The sequence below is a fragment of the Periplaneta americana genome, chromosome 12, assembly GCF_040183065.1.
Source record: "Periplaneta americana isolate PAMFEO1 chromosome 12, P.americana_PAMFEO1_priV1, whole genome shotgun sequence".
In the NCBI taxonomy this organism is placed as follows: domain Eukaryota; kingdom Metazoa; phylum Arthropoda; class Insecta; order Blattodea; family Blattidae; genus Periplaneta; species Periplaneta americana.
In genome coordinates this window covers 11,116,379-11,136,281 of record NC_091128.1, presented here as the reverse complement: position 1 = coordinate 11,136,281, position 19,903 = coordinate 11,116,379, and the positions used below count along the sequence as shown (strand labels likewise).

Sequence of the window (19,903 nt, the reverse complement as noted above, 5' to 3'; positions counted from 1 at the left end):
AAGCACGTGTCTGTAGCCCTTCCTAGTGGCTACAGAACATAGAGCCTCTTTATGGCATCTAAAACGCGACATTAATAGCAATAAAACCTCGTTAATCCGAACTTCGCTTAATCCAGATAGTCAAAAAACAGATAAGTTTGAAAAAATTGAAGAATCTTGTTTTAAAACTTACTTTTATACATTAGAACTGTGGAACTACAATAATGTACTACATTGTATGTATTGCTTTACATTTTGCTGTATTGTATAGTGTATTTAGCCCTAAACCCTTTAAATACACTATACTAAACATGTTTTTTTGCTATAAACGGAGTTTTAATACACTTTCTACTGTTCTTTTAGGTTATTTCAGTTAATCTGGACCTTCGTTAAATCTGTCAACTTGCCCCACCCCACCAATTAGTCCGGATTAACGAGGTTTTACTGCAGTTCCCTGTCTGAAAACACACCTGTTGGTAAACTTGCTGGTTTTTTAAACACGAAACATTATATTTCAAGTAGTTTGAAAACTAATTAAGACTGTCAAGAAAGAATGTGATTTGTAAATGGGGTCGATCACAGACTGTTGCAATGAGACATGATAACATAACAAAGAGGTTGTGTAAGGTGCATCATCACTCAAAACACTAACCCAAACAGAGTAATGGAAATGATGGCCAATCAATCAGTTTCTGTTACTGTATTATAATGCTGTATCAGTGATGTGCTGTGTTGTTGCTGGGAATTCAGGCCTAAAATGTCATAAGGTCAACAGGGGATACCCGTTCATAATTTAATACATTCTTGTAAAAATTCTACATGCATTCTATGCTTTATGTTAAGTTGTTAGCTTAAAATAATTTCTATTATGTCATGTGTCAGTCAGTGTAAATACATGCCTCATTTTCCAGCACAAACATAGAACCAATCAGAAGTTGGGGAGCTGGAAGATTTTGTGGTATGTTTGTTGATATGCAGAGTCTTTTTGTACAGAATGAGGATTATGTTAAATTTCTTTAATACAGTTATTCTGCATAAAGAACTCGACACAAACTTCTAAATTGTCAAACATTTTGAAACTGACTAAGCAGCCATCCCTTTTGACCTTGCAAACTGATGAAAGCAAGAAAATCTAAAATTACTGAAATTACGGTAATTTCAAATGTATCACAACTGTCCGTAGTATCCTATAATATTATATCATCGCCTGAATGCAAGAACTAGGTAACTTGATTTTTCATATTTTGTGACATTGCCTATTTACTTATTTATTGCACTAAGGAATATGTCTCGTTTTCTTTTACCTATTTGTTACATTGGAAAATAGATGTCGCTGGTATCGTTCAATCAGTTACCTAGGTCCTGGATTACATTTTGTGCGATTTTTGCTATGCTATAAAAGAGGTAACTAAAAACCGCAAATTTCGAGTTACCTAGTTCTTGCATTCAAGCGGCGATATGAAAGTACAGCCACAAAAATAATGATTCGAACATTTTAAAAACATAAAAATTCAGCACCATCATAGGATATATTACTCTGTTTAAGATTTGGGAGGGAAAAAAACAAAGTGATAACAGAAGAAAATTAAATCTTATAATTTATGTATACCATGATTCATCTGGTAGAATTACAGTTGTAACGAACTTCCCCCTATTTATTCCACTAGATGCTTGGTTCCTGAAACAAAAACACCATCATATAATCTAAGAGGAATCAAAATTTATTTTTCTGGATGAAAAGTAAAAACGTTATTGATATCACACGATCAAAACATATAAGGATGTTTACATTAGATTGAAAGGATTATAACAACCCAAAAATATCACTAATCATTCTCATCAATATCTTAATCCCTGAACCAGGGAACTTACAGAGAAAGTAAATACGAGAAACCACTGACACAAGAAGTCAGGCTGTGTACCCAAGGAAAAGTTCAACTGTATCATTAGTCACACGAGAAACACAATTACCTGCTTGAATGTACAAAAAGATGCTCTTACCTACCTATAACTACTCAATTAGTATAACAATACAATCAAAATTTTCAGTACCAGCTAGCCTTTAAAATGAACTTGTAACAGAAGCTGCATGGAATATAGAAACTAACCAGCAACTGTAACAGAAAGACAGTTGACTACACATTCAGATACTCTAAATTTTCTTCATCAATGATTATTAGCTCCGAAAAAAAATCATTTGACAGAAGACACACATAAAAACAAGCCACTAGATGGCTTTTAGAGAACCCGGAGGTTCCATGGACAAATATATAATAGGATGCGAAACTGTGGTCAGTACCATCTGGCAATGGGGGGCTGAAATAAGATGATCAGCGACCAACGTCGTAGGTGGTGAACATTAGAACTATGTGTTGGGTACATTACCCAGAGTTCTCTATTTATCCATTCGAGATATTGTTCGAGGAGACAAGATGGCAGACAGAAACTTGCTAATAAGTGAACATAAAGTGATACGTGTGTGTATAAGCAGTGCATGTTAAACAGTGATGTTTATGGACGTTGTAAAAATAGTGCTGTTGAATGTATTGTAAAGTAATAGTAATATATAAATTGAACTATCTAAGTAGTTCTCGCAGACTTTTCCATTGTGCTGTACAATAAATACCCAAAGAATACAATCCCAATTATCTAACCTTTTGCTTTATTTTTTTGTCTGTGTCTGGTTATATTTTAATTGGGTAGTGTAAAATAGATAGTCTCTTTTATCTTCCTATTGGCTCCGGTAAGAATTTTCAGTAGAAGATGCTGTGAGGAATAAAAATGTAAATGTTTTATTTTAAATTGGGTTAGTTTCGAATATCGATGAGGGTGGGAGGGAATACTTTCTGCACAGTTTAACATTTTCGTCACCAGGTGCACTGCTAAATGCATGGAGTAATTAGTTACTCTTTTCGCTACTTGGTGCGCTGCTAGATGTAATAACGCCCCTCCCTCTAACAGGTGGCAGCAAGATCATTTTCTACAACAGCGCCTCTAGTATGTGTTACGGGAAACGCTGTAAGTTTCGCATCCTATTATATATTCATCCATGGAGGTTCATTGCCACCCTCATATAAGCCTGCCATCAGTCCCTATCCTGAGCAAGATTAATCCAGTCCCAATCATATCTCACATCCCTCAAATCCATTTTAATACAGTGCAATCGAAAAGTCCCTCCGCAGCTCTGTTAATTCTAGTAACCCTGTAGACAATTGGCATTCCCCCACTCATTCCAGTTCGACAGCCTCACCCCCCAGTCCATCGTGTGCTGCATGATAGCACCACGGGCTACACAGCATTGCAGAGAGACTTCTCGACTGCGCTGTGTTATCCCACTAGATGTAATGAATAACAATGTTACAAAATACACTTGACAAAACGGTAACAGACAACAGAAATATTTATCCCATAACACTACTAATTTAACCACAAAGAAAAGCCATACTACAAATATAAACTTGACCACTAGAAAACATATACAGTAAGTCAAATTACATTGGGTCTGAGAAATAAAAACGGACAAAAAGAAATTCATGTGAACTGTCCGAATACAACACAGGAAAAGACAGGATGCTGTAACTGCTATAGCAGTGCCAGTTAAAAGAAACTTGCAATCAACATAAACTTGTCAAACCAACAAATTCAAGCAAATGTGAAAACAGATATAGTAAATATTTATCTACTCTAATGAAAATTTCAATTCTAAATACTCTTCTCTAGCATTAGAAATTTCAAAACTGCTATCTATTAAATTAAATGCCTTGTCAATGAAGTGTAGAATATTCATTCTTAATGAAAATTTATCCATGATGTGTAGTTACGTCACAATTAAGGAGAAAGATCATGATGATGATTATGATTAATAATAAGACAAAAGAAAGGAAGGAAAAGATGAGGAGGAGGGAGAGAAATAAGACGAGTGGAAAAGAAAACGATGAGGGATACTCTAACAAATAAATTGAAATTGCAGTAAAATCTGATTTTAACATTCTTTGAAAAATATTGGAGTGCAAGAGGTCAAATGACTTTATTGTCAAACGCCTGGCATTTGAAAACAGCAACAACAACATTCCAGTTTTCAAAGAATAATCTGGTAAGTTCCAGTCAAATTACCATAAAAATAAAGTAATAATGTAATTGATTCTCCTTTTAAGAAAACCCGATTTAAGGGAAATCCTGCTTTTCGGGAATATTTTTCAAGTGGATTTTATGAAAACGAAGCACAAAATATCGACCTGACTTTCAATAATCAATAGTACCAGCTTAGCAGTCTCAATTTATGGCAATGCAGTGCCATGTGGCAGCATTATTCTTTATCATTGCTTACGGTCTTGCTTTGTGTTGCTTTCACAGAGTGGTCGCTTTGCTTGCTTTGTTCTCGCGAGTTGTGTGGATGTTATGTTATGTTTTTGTTTAACGACGCTCGCAACTGCAGAGGTTATATCAGCGTCGCCGGATGTGCCGGAATTTTGTCCTGCAGGAGTTCTTTTACATGCCAGTAAATCTACTGACATGAGTCTGCCGCATTTAAGCACACTTAAATGCTATCGACCTGACCCGGGATCGAACCCGCAACCTTGGGCATAGAAGGCCAGCGCTATACCAACTCGCCAACCAGGTCGACGAGTTGTGTGGATCCTGTTTCCAAGTTCTTTTGTTAGTTTATGCATCATTATAATGACAACTAACTGGAAGAAATTAACTATCGGACAGAAAGTGAAAATAATAAGGGATGTCGAGGACAATCCTCAAATAACACTATAGCATATGGAAAAAGGCATGGTTTCCCGATTACTTCATTATGGGGAACAATGAAGAAGAAGAAAAGACATTTTTCAATGCTTATTTTCAGTATGGTTCAGGTTCAACCAAGTGAAAAAACATTTGTGCCTACCACTTGAAGAGTTACAAAAATATAATAATGAAGTGTACTGTAAATAAAATTGTAGGCCTAATTAAATGATTATAATGTTTGGCACACAACACACATGTCAGTACTAGTTATTTTAGCCTTTCCTTTCCATTTTATGTAAGTCCCTTTTAACAAAAACTCCTACTTAAGGACAAGATTCGTTAAAAAGGGGTTGCTTGCTTTCAAACTGTATTAGTAATTATAAATCCATTCTTACCTTTCTGTTTCTGTCGAAGCTTTCTGGACTTTGATCATCAACTTGTTTCGGTACATTGAGATTTTCTTCATAGGCGCCTTACAATTTGGGCAAGCCTTCAATTCATTTACAGACTTCTCTACTGCATTAACAAGATCATTTATTATGAACTCCACAAACTTTGTACGTGAACGTGGTTTCTAAACATTTTTTTCTGAAAATGAATAAGCTACCTTTATGAGACATACATATACTCATACATAAAGATAAAAAAATATGCCTGATGTTCATGGATATGATTTCACTGCATCAAAATTCAACATTGTTATTTCAAACAAAGGAAGAAAGGGTTAGAAAAGAAAAAATAAGAGGAAATAAATATAGAAAAAAAGAAAGAGAGAGAGAGACTAATCACAATTCTTCAGATTATTACAAAACAACTAGTTCATTTTGACAATTTATTCAAGCATTGCTCCTCCTCTGGTGTTATGGTTTCAAGATTGACCCCAAGTTAATTTTTATCATCCTTATCTCTCAGTCGGCCACTTCACAAGGATATTGAAAGCACAGATAGAATTTGTTTCAGAGGTCAATATTTCGATGCTTTAACACTGTTACTGTTATTACTCACAATCATGAATTTTGATACTTTATTTGAACGTATTAGTTAAAGAAGTGTAGAAATATAAATGCATGCACTGTAACATACATAACGCACACCATTTATTCTCTTGTGCTCAGTTCAAATTCAGAACAGATGTGAAATATTACATCAATATATAAAATACCATTGCTGCACCTCCAAAATCCACTATATACATTTAAACAGATTTTTCAGGAGAGAGAAAAAATAAACATGATCACTTTTAATCACCTTCATTTTCAAAGCTACTTTCGGTACGGTACAGTTTCATCATTTTTCATGTAATGATTGAATGTAGCTTTGAAATTCAAGGGAACTGAAAGTGACAATGTTTTTCTTTCTCTTGAAAAATATAGTGAGTTTTGGAGGCACAGAGACGATATGCATTCTCTGCTCCAACTCCATATTTCTCTAACTCAACCAACAGTATCTTCTACGACTTTCTCTTCAAACAAGAAGTAACATCTCAAGCAAGCACAATTCAAAAACAAATTTTCATATCTTTGCTTTATGCGAACTAAAACTTTAAAATTCACTTAAGAAACACAGAATAAAAATATTTCGAATCAAAGTTTTAACAATTTCAACTATACAATAATATAGTTGTTTATTTATACGATAAATTAAAAATTGAAATAAGTTACTTTAACATAACAAATTTTTCGATAACACACGATTTGATACAATTTATTTAACACCTAGAATCACAACTGTACTTTGCTTACCGTCACTGTGCCTTACACACTACTGTGCGATTGGAAGTCGATTTTGTGGGGGAGTAAAAAACTTCACAAAAAATTGGTTGTGTGTACGTCACTGTGCTAAAACAAAAAAGGGAAAAACACTGTAGGAGAGGGGTTCGATCCAGTGCTGTGGACTGAACTTCTGCGTAGCTCAATGGTGAGAGCACTTGGCACGTAGAACCAAAAACCCAGGTTCGATCCCCAGTACAGGCGAATTTTTCTCCTCTAATATTAATTATTACCATAACAGATGTATTCTGTAGGACCAAAAAATAATAATCTTTAGTAGATTCTTCTAGCAACAGTGCATATTACTGTACAGATTACTATGCATATTACTGTGGAATCCCGGCCACCAAGTCACTCAACTGAGTGCGCTCCTTGTATAATGGCAGTTGACTTAACATAAAATGTCAACATACATGCCCAACTTGGAGTCAGGCCACAAAGAGAAAAACACTGGAGGAGAGGGGTTCGATCCGGTGCTGTGGATTGAACTTCGGTGTAGCTCAATGGTGAGAGCGCTTGGCATGCAGAACCAAGGACCCGGGTTCGATCCCTGGCACCGGAGCGAATTTTTCTCTTCTAATATTAATAAAATACACGTTTCTGAAAAATGTTACATGTTGGAACTTTTCAGTGTCTTATCTGTGTTCAGCTCATGAGCTTAGTTATTCTTATCTTTGTTATAAAACCGTGTTCTTTTTTTTTTTTTAGTTGATTATTTAACAATTCTGTATCAACGACTGTGTTATTTAGTGTCGATGAGATTGGTGATAGCAAGATGGTATATAACAAGATGAGACGGAGGATTCGCCATAGATTACCTGATATATGCCTTATGGTCAGTCCAAGTGGGAATTGAACCCACACCCAAGAGCAACTCCGGATTGACTGGCAAGTGTCTCAGCTGACTGAGCTACATTGGTGGCCATAAAACTTTGCTGACTAGCTTCCAGTGGTGGTAAATCCTATGCATTCAATGCTTTAGAGAACCCCAGGAAAAACAATTTAATTGTTTACTTCGGAATATGTACTATATGTCTTTCTCGTGTTAAATTTAATGAACCACAGGGATCGCACACATATACAAATACATGCTTACGAGGTTCAATTTCTCCTCTAAACCTCGCCGAGTCAGCGGTGTTTGAACAGCACAGCTGTAGTGACGTGATCGTGAGACAGCCGACAAGCGAAAGGCTTTGTGATGCAAACCAGAAGATAGCTCCAGTCTGTAGCTGAGATCGTGTACGTGTGTGTTACCGATTGTTGTATTTATTAATGGTTTCTTACAATCCTTTAAATGTCCACTTAGTCATTCTTGGTGTTTTCGTCTTAATATATTCATCTGTGAGTGTGACCAATGTTCGTTTCCAAAGAAAATGAATAGTGTTCAATATCTTTCATAAACACATTTTTCAGTTTTAATCTTGGAAGATAAGTGTACAATAAAGAAGCTTGGAAGGTCGTTACCTCAATTCTATTTAAAGCAAGCACAAACATGCCGAGGTAAGACATTTTGCAGGGCTTTCAATGTAAAAAAATATGAAAAATAAAACAGCTGGATGTGCGGTTGTGAATCTACAAATAAATTATCTTGTTTCCCATGCCTGCTATTTGTTAAGGGTAAAGATACGAGCTGGACATGCACTGGTGTGTCACATTTAAGCCATTTGACACGGAAAATTAGAAGCATGAGGAATCTATTGCTCATAAGAATGCTTATCAGTCCTTGGAAGAACAGAAATCAGACAACAGCTTAGCTAAGCTTCCAGGCAGAATATCGAAAGACAGAATGATAACATAAGGAAAAATCGCTGTGTTCTTTCAAAGATGATTCTTCATCGTCATCATCATCATCATCATCGTCGTCATCGTCATCATCATCACCATCATCATCAGGTTCATTTTAAGGCAATTATCTACTTTAAAGAACTGTAGTATTTTTTAATCTTTCAGAAATTAAATATTATTTAAATTACTGGAAAACTATGTAACATCATAAAAGTAGTGAACCCCTTGTCATTTTAGGCACAAACCACCACTGCTAGCATCATACTGTATTATAGATATTGTTTCATATGGAATATATATTGTGTATTGTTATTAAGTCTTATTTAGGTTAGCTGAATGTAGTTGTCATAAAAAAAATATAAAGCAATATTGGTACTATATAATGTTTTTGTATTTTAAACAGTTTAATTAGTGTATTAAATCTTGTAAATTTGTCAGCTGTGTAGTAATTAGTGTCAATATTATTGTAAATGTAGCACTACAGGTTTTCCCAGCAAAATGAAAAAGCGGAACTCTCAACAGGCAGTCTCAAGAATTTTTTTTATGAATTAAATACAATTATAGTCACAATCATGCCATGGTATGAAAGAAAAATTTCACAACCTCGAGCAGGAATCGAACCTGCGACTTCCTGTTCTCCGGTCAGGTGCTCTACCACTGAGCTATCGAGTTCGTCTCACGCCAAAGGCTCGGAATTATTCTTTCATACTGGCGACTCTGTTATAGAGTACTGTCCATAGCGTCAGACAGTACTCTATAACAGAGTCGCCTGTATGAAACAATAATTCCGAGCCTTTGGAGTGAGACGAACTCGATAGCTCAGTGGTAGAGCACCTGACCAGAGAACAGGAAGTCGCAGGTTCGAATCCCGCTCGAGGTTGTGAAATTTTTCTTTCATACCATGGCATGATTGTGACTATAATTGTATTTAATTCATCAATATGTCACATCAACGGACGTATATACGTCATCCAAACATTGTAAGATGAAGATTAAATTTTTTTTATATTTGCACGAATATTTCCAAGACAGAAAATGTGACAGTGCTTTATCTCTGTGACAAAAATAGCAAATTATGTTGCTGCTGTTCTTACATTGGAATGAATATTTTGAAAAGAATCATAATAGGAAAGTACCTACAAAATCTTAACAAATCAGCACTAGAGCGCTTTCAGAATAAGAAGGCATATAAGGCGGAGCTAGTTCAGGCCGGTCTATGTCGACTAGCCAGTGACAGTGAAGCGGTGTTGCCTAGTTAAATCATCGCGAAGTCTCGCTGAAGCGTCGCGTATTAGTTTCTTTCTTGCGCGCACAATACTTATGTCTAGGAATTAATTTTAAGCTATGGCATTCGATAGAGCTCCGAATTCTGAATCCAACAGTACAAGAATGACAATTGTATGTCAACTGGTTCGCGTGTTATCGCTTTAAGACTAAACAGAGATATCCAACCTACAGCATAGAACATATTTTGCTCTGAATTCCGTCTCTGTAAACGAAGATAGAATCTGTTTATTTTCAAATTCTGATGTGGACTGTTTCCTCTTGTGTGATGTGTAACTTACCGTAACAATGTCTCTTGAAGGGATTGCAATTGGCTCTGGTGTTTCATCTGTTATACGCAAAGGGATAGTCCAACACTAACAAGCGAGGAGTATGGTATTTATGTATATAATTTTTTTAAATGACTAATTTATGATTCAGTGTGTGTCAGTTCTTCACGAACAAAGAATCTGACTGCAGAGACGTGTGGTTTAGAAGTGAAGTACGTTATCTCATATTCTCGGACAGGACAAAGAGACAATTAAAATAGGTGGTATACTTGAATTTACCTCTCCTGGAAAATAAGACAAAACAAACGTGTTAATTATTTGTACAATTTTCAGAACCGTGTATTACTTCATCGTACTATATTTTAAATACATTAGTAGTATGTGTTAGCAGTGTCATTATAATAGAATGTGGAAAGAAGAAGAAAGTTGAGAATAATCATAGGTACGATTTTCACTTTTCATTGGAATATTATATATTGCATAAACATATGAGATATTTGGATGATATTGTAAACATAAACACTCCTGCCTCTTTTTTCATGAATTATACGAAGAGCATTAGCAACATTCTTCCTTAAGAGCATTAGAAAACTTTATAAAATGATGCACATTAACTACATTTCACTTTTAAAATAAATACAGGCATGCTAGGAACGAGGAGATTTTATAATTCCAAAACTCAATTCCTCTTTTAAAAACCTTTCGTTATGTGTGTGTGTGTGTATATATATATATATATATATATATACACACACACACACACACACATACCATTTATACCATTTTTTCTAATATACAATTTTATCTTCAATATATTAACGATATTATTGGATTACGGTTTTCATATTCGCTTCTGTACAACTACCTTCACTCGTAGGTTTATATTGCCACAGGCCAGAGTGATAGAACATAGAATCCTGGGACTTCTAGGTAGTATAAGCTTGAGGATTAAATTAAATTAGATAGGCTTGATTTAATAAAGTAAAAGAAAGTAATCTTCAGTTTCAATATGAGTACTGAATTAGGTCTACATATGAACAGATATGCTTATATTCTCATAGACGGATTCTTAGCCAGAATATGGAAAACTGGACCTCTATATATGTAAAAATTAGATGATAAAATAAAATTAGATAGACTTAGTTTATCAGAGAAAAATAAAATAATCTACAGTTCCAGTATGAGTACTGAATTATATATGAACACATTATGATTACGTTGCATTATAGCCAGATTCGTAACCAGAATGTAGAACCCTGGACCCCTAGGTATGTATAAGCTAGAGAATTAAATTAAATTATATGGGCTTCATTTAACGGAGGAAAAATAAAATACTTTCCAACTTCAATACTAAATTACATATCTACAGATATGTTTTCGTTTTGTTATCGCTAGATTCTTAGGCTGCCCGTACAAACAAACTGTACCTTATCTTTCCTCTGGAGAAATAAACAATAATAAATTCAGCTTTGCTGTACAAGGAAGTCTGAGTAAGAATTAAAACATTCTTTCTCAGTCATTAGCAAAGTAAATTTCTACATATCTATCACTTTATTTCGCAAGTCAGTGACTCCAAGAGCTACTGATCTATGAAGCGAAGAAGTAATAAAAATTGAGATGAGAATTACTTCAGTAAGAGTAATTATATTTAAACATTACACACAATGAAGAAACAGGTCTCGACCCACTCGCTCAGCGAGAGGGCTGCAACTGATATGTTCTGTCCTTATCTGTTGTCGCTGTCTTCCACGTCTCGTGCACCATGCAATGTGTGACAACGTCGAACTGTTGCTAGCACTCAATTGGCTTAGGCCATATGCCTTCTTATTCTGAAACCGCTATAATCAGGATTTCAGCACAAGTAACAATGTAATTTTCTAACCACTGTTGAAAGCAATCTTAATTCGTAGACCACAAAATTGTTTACCTGCAAGATTTTGTAACAATAAACTGTTTCATCAGAGATCGACTGGGTCTGACCCAACTCTAAAGAGACTAAAATTGGTTGACAAGACAATTTAAATGGCAAATTAACGAATATTCCAAACTCACTATTGAGAGCTGAATTATTTCTGTTCTAATGTGTTCTGACTTAAATGCTTCAATGATTCTGTGGACTTTTCTTTGCAGGAGAATCTACATAGTCTCACCACAGTCTAGTATATACAGTCACGAAGCTTAATACTTACTAAATATGCAAACATAGACAGTTGAAATGTGCATCCATAGATAGTTGCTCACCACCAGGATCGCTACTATCGCCTCATCACAGACTCTTTCCCTAGCAGACCATAAAATGTATTGTACTTTCGATATCATGTTCTTTTGAAAAAATTAACGCCTTCCTTCCACTATTGAAATATGAAATACATAAGGTTTATATATTATTTTCATAAAATAGCCTATATATTCTATAAACTTACCTTCCTGGATCTTTCGGAAGAAGCATAACTCTAACCTATTTTTCTTACAATTTATAGTACTACAAACGTCTCCTTTCCCATATTATTATTCAAATTATTGTATTTTAGCCATTTACAGTTATTACAACCGATAACGAACATTTCACAGTTTACATAGCTTTTCACAAAAATGCGAAATATGGCACAGTCAATACCTTTTCGATCTAGACCAGGCTGTAATGTTTGTTCGGGTTTTCTATTTCAGCGTATGGAGCTCAGTGAAATATTATATTATAACTTTATTGCGTATCATTGCTAAGCTTTATTTAGTGTAATGTGTCCATAAGTTCCGTTTACTTCTTGTTGCATACTATGTTGCAGAAATAATTACAAAACTGTGTTATTTTAATATGAAGAGAATTTTACATGTTAACATAATCTGTTCGCGTCAACATTTCAAATTTAGAATGGAAAGTATTTTGAGGTTTAATAAAAGAGAATTTATATTGTGATTTCAATTTAGCACATCTAACTTCCCTAATTTTAGACAAAACATTTACCATACCACTCCTATGAAATTCGTGTACGTACAATTGTGTTACTTCGTCTCTTAAGTAGTAGATAAATACAATTCAATTGTAGTATTAAAATACAGACAAATTGAATGTCCGTGGTATCATACATGACATTATGCTTAATTATAATGTATGACTGCGAATTTAGGAATATAAGTTAAATATAGTAAACATAACCTATAATTTTCATATGAATGGCAAGGCATTGGAGATCACTAAATTTAGACAGAAAGGGGCAACTGGTACAGTAAACATAACCTATAATTTCAACATATCTAAAGATCCGTGCGGTGCAATTGAAAATTATTGAATCGTGCATAAATGAATGTACAAGAATTTCGCGACATTTAATCGAAATAAAGGCAGGTATTACACATACGAACAACGTAATTTTCACACAATAAATAATATTACATGTTAACTCGCAAGTGAATTATATCTGAAGTGTCTCATAATCATTGTTTTAAATTTTATTAATGGAATTACACTACATTTTAGAGAAACATATGTTACTGTTTATGCATTCCAACTAATTTATATGGTTGAAACGCCCCCCTTCGTGATCGGGTTAAGAGAGTTACATGGTCTGCCTTACGGCCTGTATTAGATCATGATGGCTGTGGTACAGTCTATTGTTCCTGGTACTCACAGCGCTCCAAGCGGCTAGCAACTATTGCGAGAATTGCAAAAAATCATCCCAAGCTTCGTGACTGTATATAGTAGACTGTGGTCTCACTGGGCTTCATTACAGATTCCTCTTTCCCCTCCATGAATAAAGTTACAGAGATTTTAAATTTTATAAATAAGTGTACTATGAACAAATCATTTATGAAAGTAAATTTAAATGAAGGACAACTAACTTTTCTTCATTCTGCTATAGTACTCTTGCAATCTTTCTTCCACCAGAACTGTAGTAGCTTCATTCACTACATTTGTTGGATTTGAAGATGAAAGTAGATCTGCAATGACTTCTTCCACTTCCTGGGCTTCAGTGATAAGACCATCATCAAGAAGTCTTAACTTTCTTACGAAAAGATGCTTAGAAACTCCTGGAAAATAAATTAATTGTTTATGTAGTTACGTAGCAATATAAAAAATCATAATTATCAGTATTACTATGAAGATAAATTCAATAAGTGACCAAAGGGAAATGATCCTGTATCCAAGAAATATCAATTTTCACTTTCGGAGATAATTGTAATGAACTGAAGTCAAATACTATCTTTTTTTTTTTTTCGTACCTGAAAAACAGACTATTATTTGTCAAAAAAAAAAAATACTTCGTGTATCGTTCATATAATACAAAGTCAAGATAAAGTACTCTGACACAATATTGTCTATTTTACAGAAAAAAAGCCTTCATGGTTAGCAGTAGCTGTAGTATTAGCAGCACAAACAGTAGCGGGGTGGTCATTAGTAGCAGCAGGAGAAGTAGCAGTATTAACAATAATAGCTACAGCAGTGGTGGCGTTGGCGGTGGTGATGGTGGTTAGCAGCAGCAGCAGTAGTAGTAGCAACAATAATACATGTGTTCTTTTGATTATTCTTATAACTTAAGTATATTTTACAACATCCAAATCATTACCTTCAAAGCACAGTAGGGAAGCATGAAAATAACAGTTCTAAGATAAATGAAAAAGTACAAATCTGAAGTCCATACTTGAACACTTTCACGCACAGACCTATGTAAACCTGCTTGTTGCAAAGTATGGTGTTAAGTTCATAAACTTTGCCTAGGGATCCAATGTAAAAGCAAAATCATATAAACACATTTGGCTATTATAACTTAGTTTGCAATTCGTTTTTAAAGAAGATCAAGAGTGTTACCACGTTCTCTCAAAAACGGTGATGCACCTTCTTCTTTGATAATCCACATAAGATTGGTTGCTAACTGGGAGGCAAATTATTGATGCAGAATATGTGTAAAATTTAATAATTTTAAAAAGTTATAATAGCCATGTGTTTTATATGGATTTGTTTTTACTTTTGATCCCTAAGCAAAGATTGTGACCAACCCTGTACATAGTAAGTCATTGTATTTAACTGAATATATTAGAGCTACATGTAAGCTAATCTACTACTAAAAATAGTCTACATTTCCGGTACATATTGAAATATACTGATCCTCTCAAAACAAGATTGATTAATTTATGTTGCTGATGTTTTCTAATGCCAGGCGTTTGACAATAAAGTCATTTGCCCTCTTGCACTCCAATATTTTTCAAAGATATTGTCATGGTCAGCCACTGAAGCACAGATTTTGAGGTGTTCCGAATCCATTTCTTGATTTGAAATTGCACAATGGGCAGTTAGGGGACTGATATATTCCAAATCTATGCAGGTGCTTGGCCAAACAGTCATGGCCTGTTGCCAATCTAAATACAGCTACAGACGATTTGCGTGGTAAATCGGGAATTAACTGTGGATTATGATGCAGAGAGTTCCATTTTTTCCCTTGAGATTGTGTTACCAAATTTTGTTTGTTGAAGTCTAAGTATGTAGATTTATTTTATTTTATTGGGTTATTTTACGACGCTGTATCAACATCTAGGTTATTTAGTGTATGAATGAAATGAAGGTGATAATGCCGGTGAAATGAGTCCAGGGTCCAACACCGAAAGTTACCCAGCATTTGCTCGTATTGGATTGAGGGAAAACCCCGAAAAAAACCTCAACCAGGTAACTTGCCCTGACTAGGATTCGAACCTGGGCCACCTGGTTTCGCAGCCAGATGCGCTGACCATTACTCCACAGGTGTGGACTAAGTATGTAGAATTAATAAATCTCTTCACAGAGTAATACGTAGATTTAGTAACAGGTCTGTAAGTAGCAGTGCTGCCCTCCTTTGCTAAAGCATCCGCATTCTCGTTTCCCAGGATTCCACAATGGGATGGTATCCATTGGAATACAATTCTTTTATTGAGTGATATTAAATGAGAGAGCATTTTAGTTATTTCTGCTGTTTCAAATTATGTTGTTGTTGTTGTTATGTAATGCCGGGCTTTGGCAACGAAGCCATTAGCGTTCTTGCTCTCCAATATTTCTCTGTGGTGGATCCATCAGGTAGAACTTCACAGGTTTGTAGATGATCTTCAGTCATAGCTTCTTCTTTGTTGCATAGAGGGCACTTTGGATTTGTGTAAATTCCTATTTTATTCAAGTGTTTGGCCAAATAATCGTATTCTGTAAGCAGTCTGAATTTTGCTACTGCAGATTTATGTGGGATTTCTGGAATAATTTCTGGTTTTTTTATTAAAATGCTCCATTTTTTATCTTTGGCTTTGGTACATAGTGCTTGGTTTTGCTTGATTTCATATTTATTTTTAATTAGTCTTTTGATGGATATAAAATGTAGGCTTGTATTTGTATTCTGAATTAAATTGGATCCTTTTTTGGCAAGAAAGTCAGCAGTTTCATATCCAGCAATTCTACAATGTGCACATATCCATTGCAAAATTATCTTGGAGAAATCATATTGAAGCAGTAGTAAACAAATCAACAAAAAGACTTCCAATTTTAAAGAGATTAGCTGGAGCAAAGTGGGGTAGTAATCGGCAGACTTTGAACATCATGTACAAAACATTCATCAAGCCAATACTTCTCTACAATGCGGAGGTATTAATTACAGCAAATAATTTCAACCTGAATCGACTAGAAGTATACCAAAATCAGGCCCTGCAACTAATAACTGGTGCAGCAAAATCAACCCCAATCACGGCAATGCAAGCCCTAACCCAGAACCCTCCAATATATCTCACTCTAGAGGAGCAGGCACTAACACACCATGAAAAAATGCTACGGTTAACAACAACAAAATGGGAAAAAAGACTGTTACAACCAACAAAGTTGAAAACACAAACAAGTTTCCTGTCCAAAGTCACGGAAATAAAAACAGAATTGAATCTCCCTAAATCTAAAGAAAACATTTTAAGCAGAGAAAACCCTCTAACCTTCGAACCAATTAACATTCAACTAGATTTAGAAGAACCAGTTACAAAATCTGAAACTTCCAAACCTGTACTAAAAGCGCTGGCATTAGAAGCTGTGAACAATAGATACCCACCAGAAGAATGGTTACATATCTACACAGATGGGTCTACTATCGATAACAACTCAGGATCAGGAATTACGTGTGCGTTATTCTCATTTTATCAGCCAGCAGGACATCATACAACAAATTTTGATGCGGAAATAATGGCTATTCATATCTCACTCCAACACCTACTATACAGAATCAATAAATTTCAAAATGCTGTCATTCTCTCTGATTCTAAAGCAGCATTATAAGCAATAAATTCATATAAAATGATGTCAATCCAAATTAAAGAATGTCACAAAATGATCCAACAACTTCAAAAACTACAGAAAAGAATTCAATTGCTGTTTGAAATTAAGATGTGTGTCTAGAGACTATTGATAGAATAACTGCTTTGGAATCTGACAATGTAACTGCAATTTTTAATTTATTGATGTGGCATAGAAGATTCCTGAGACTTTCACTTATTGCAATGTTTCTCCATCAAAACTTGTTGCTCCATACCCAAGACATCTATAAAGTGAGAAGAGACAGCATGTAACACCTGCACCTGCACTTTGTTCTCTGGAGATCAAGGATCCGTTGGTGTATAAATGAAGCCAGTTTTGTGGAGGGTACCTAATATTAATTGTCTCTAAAGACAATTATTTCATTATTTCAGTGTTTACTTCTGATTTCAGTACTTCTTCTGTTAAATTTAGCTCATACTCTATATTTAATAGAGTTAAAGGATTTGGTTTAATTTGTAAGTTTTCTTTTAAATTTGGGATGTTGATTTTCTGTTTTAATTCTTGAAGCATGGATATGAAACTTTGAGTTTTTAATCTACAGAGAGGACTGTATGAATGCCAATTGTTTTATGGTAATCTGATTAAATTTTTCATATTGAATCAGTGGTTTTTCTTCTATTGTCATTTTGATGCTGTCAATATTAGTGAGGAATCTCACAGAATCTATTGGAGTTGTCTTGATTCCCCCAGTAATGAGCCTGAAAGCTTGCTTTTGAACATATTCTATTTCGTTTATGAAAAGTGAAGTAATTAAAATTTCTCCACAGTACATCAGCACTGGCTTTATAAACATTTTGTATATAGTGTTCAAAGTACTCCTAGAGCATCCCCATTTCTTTCCTGCTAGTCTTTTCAGAAGGGAGAATCTTTTACGAGCTTTTTCAGAAATATATTTCAAATGGGTGCACCCATGTTAACTTACTGTTGAATGATTAATTTATATATATGGTTTTAACAGCATGTTGTACATATACATTTAAAACACTAGTGAAAGTTTTGTTGTTCTGAGTTTATGTAAATTTTTTAATAGAGCCATTAGATATATTTTGCTTTATAAAGCATAGTTTCTCCCTTCCCTCCGCGAATTTACTCATTCTCCCCTCCTAGAGAATAATGTCTGAATTCGAGATTACTAAGAAAGAAGACAAGACTCCAAGTCCATTACTCACCTTTAATTCGGAAGTTATGGCAATTCAAGCATGCCAACTTGAGAATATTATAGATTACTTTATGAAACAATGAATTAATTACTGGAAGAGGTAGTTCTATATGTCCAATGTGACCAGGACATTTGTACACATTGTTCGAACAAGTCGTGCACGGATCGCTGCTATCACTTACAGGCCCTGCAACATAAAAAAAATGCATTTCTTATGTTAATAATGCTTGTTAAGTGGCAACCCCACTACTAGACTATCTATAAGATCTGAGAACATTTTATTAAGTCTAGAAAACGAATACAAGTGAATTTTATTGTATTATATATTACACTCTTCCACATATTGTAACCAAGATAAAAACAAAACACATCCGGTCCCTATGGAAAAAACTTAAATCTTCACTTCTTCACTACGTATTGAAACTGGGTCACCTAAAATTGCATCTGAATATGCACTGAGTTGCCAAGAAAAGTGGAATATAGTTCTTATTTTTAATTTTAAGCAACTGTATTGTGTTCCACAGATCATATATCATAATTGAATACCTCCACACTGGAATAGGGGTATAAGTACGTAGGGAAACAATGAGTCATATAACCTTATTCAGGGGGGGGGGGTATTCAATTGTTGCTTTGAAATTTGGAACAAGTAAACAAAATTATATAAAAATATACAGGAAGGAAGTAATGTACCTGCGTAGATTTTAACAGCTTTTTGAGTACAACAAAAAATTAATGAGAATCTTAAAATAAGAAACACATAGGCCTACTAACCTCTAAAGAAATCAAAATGACGAAGGAAGAATTTAAAACACGTGCAAATCTTTGCAAAAGTAAAGGCAAGTAATTTGATAGGTGACAAAGAAAAAATCAAAAACAGAAAGATCGAATACTTCAAAAGCTTATGAATTATACTAGTCTGGAATGTGTCTTAGCAGCCCCTCTAATAACACATAGTATTGAGATAGAAGAAGGAAATGTAGAAAATCCAGAGAAACTACCTAGGCCTACCACAGAAGAACTACAGAAAGTAGTTATCAGCACTAAAAAATAATAAAGCTTCAGGATATAATGAAATTCCCTCAGAAATATGGAGGAACAGACCTCCTGAATATTTTGCATAGTTTGGTAGTTAAAATATGAAACATAGAACAAATTACCACAGACTGGGAGAAATAATGCGTCCAATCTACCAAAAGGCGATAAGCTCAACTGTGGCAACTATAGGGGTACATCCCTGTTCCTAAAGTTTTTACGAGTATCCTGAGAATGAGACTCGAATCATATGCTAAGATGATCCTAGGGGAATAACAAGCAGGATTTAAGAAAAATAGGTCAACAATCAATCAACTATACACAGTGAAAATGATAATGGAAAAATTCTGAGAAGGATGTATGGATCTATTTCAGATTTTCGTGCACTTCCAACAAAGCTTATGACTCAATTAACAGAACCCAGATTAATAAAATCTTACAACAATTTCAAATTCCTGAAAAGTCAAGCTAAATGAAACAATGACAGAAACTGTCTCATGTGTGAATATTCAAGGAGAATATGGAACTTTATTTTTCAAGTGAACCAAGGATTAAATTAAAACAAGGCGATGGGCTGGCCCCAGTA

At 34.7% G+C, this 19,903-nt stretch overlaps 1 protein-coding gene across 3 annotated transcripts in view; it reads right to left on the bottom strand.

The window, feature by feature from the left end:
• Positions 1-1,588: 1,588 nt before the first annotated feature.
• LOC138710172 (DNA-directed RNA polymerase I subunit RPA1-like) overlaps positions 1,589-19,903 on the bottom strand; it is a 79,013-nt gene continuing 60,698 nt past the window's right edge. For all 3 annotated transcript variants that reach the window (XM_069840809.1, XM_069840807.1, XM_069840808.1), the window contains exons 3-6: positions 18,293-18,469; positions 13,658-13,846; positions 5,109-5,301; positions 1,589-1,657 (exon numbers count right to left, since the gene is read on the bottom strand). In XM_069840809.1, coding sequence (XP_069696910.1) covers positions 5,288-5,301; positions 13,658-13,846; positions 18,293-18,469 — 380 coding nt within the window. In that variant the 3' untranslated portion in view covers positions 1,589-1,657; positions 5,109-5,287. The remainder of the gene's footprint in view (positions 1,658-5,108; positions 5,302-13,657; positions 13,847-18,292; positions 18,470-19,903) is intronic.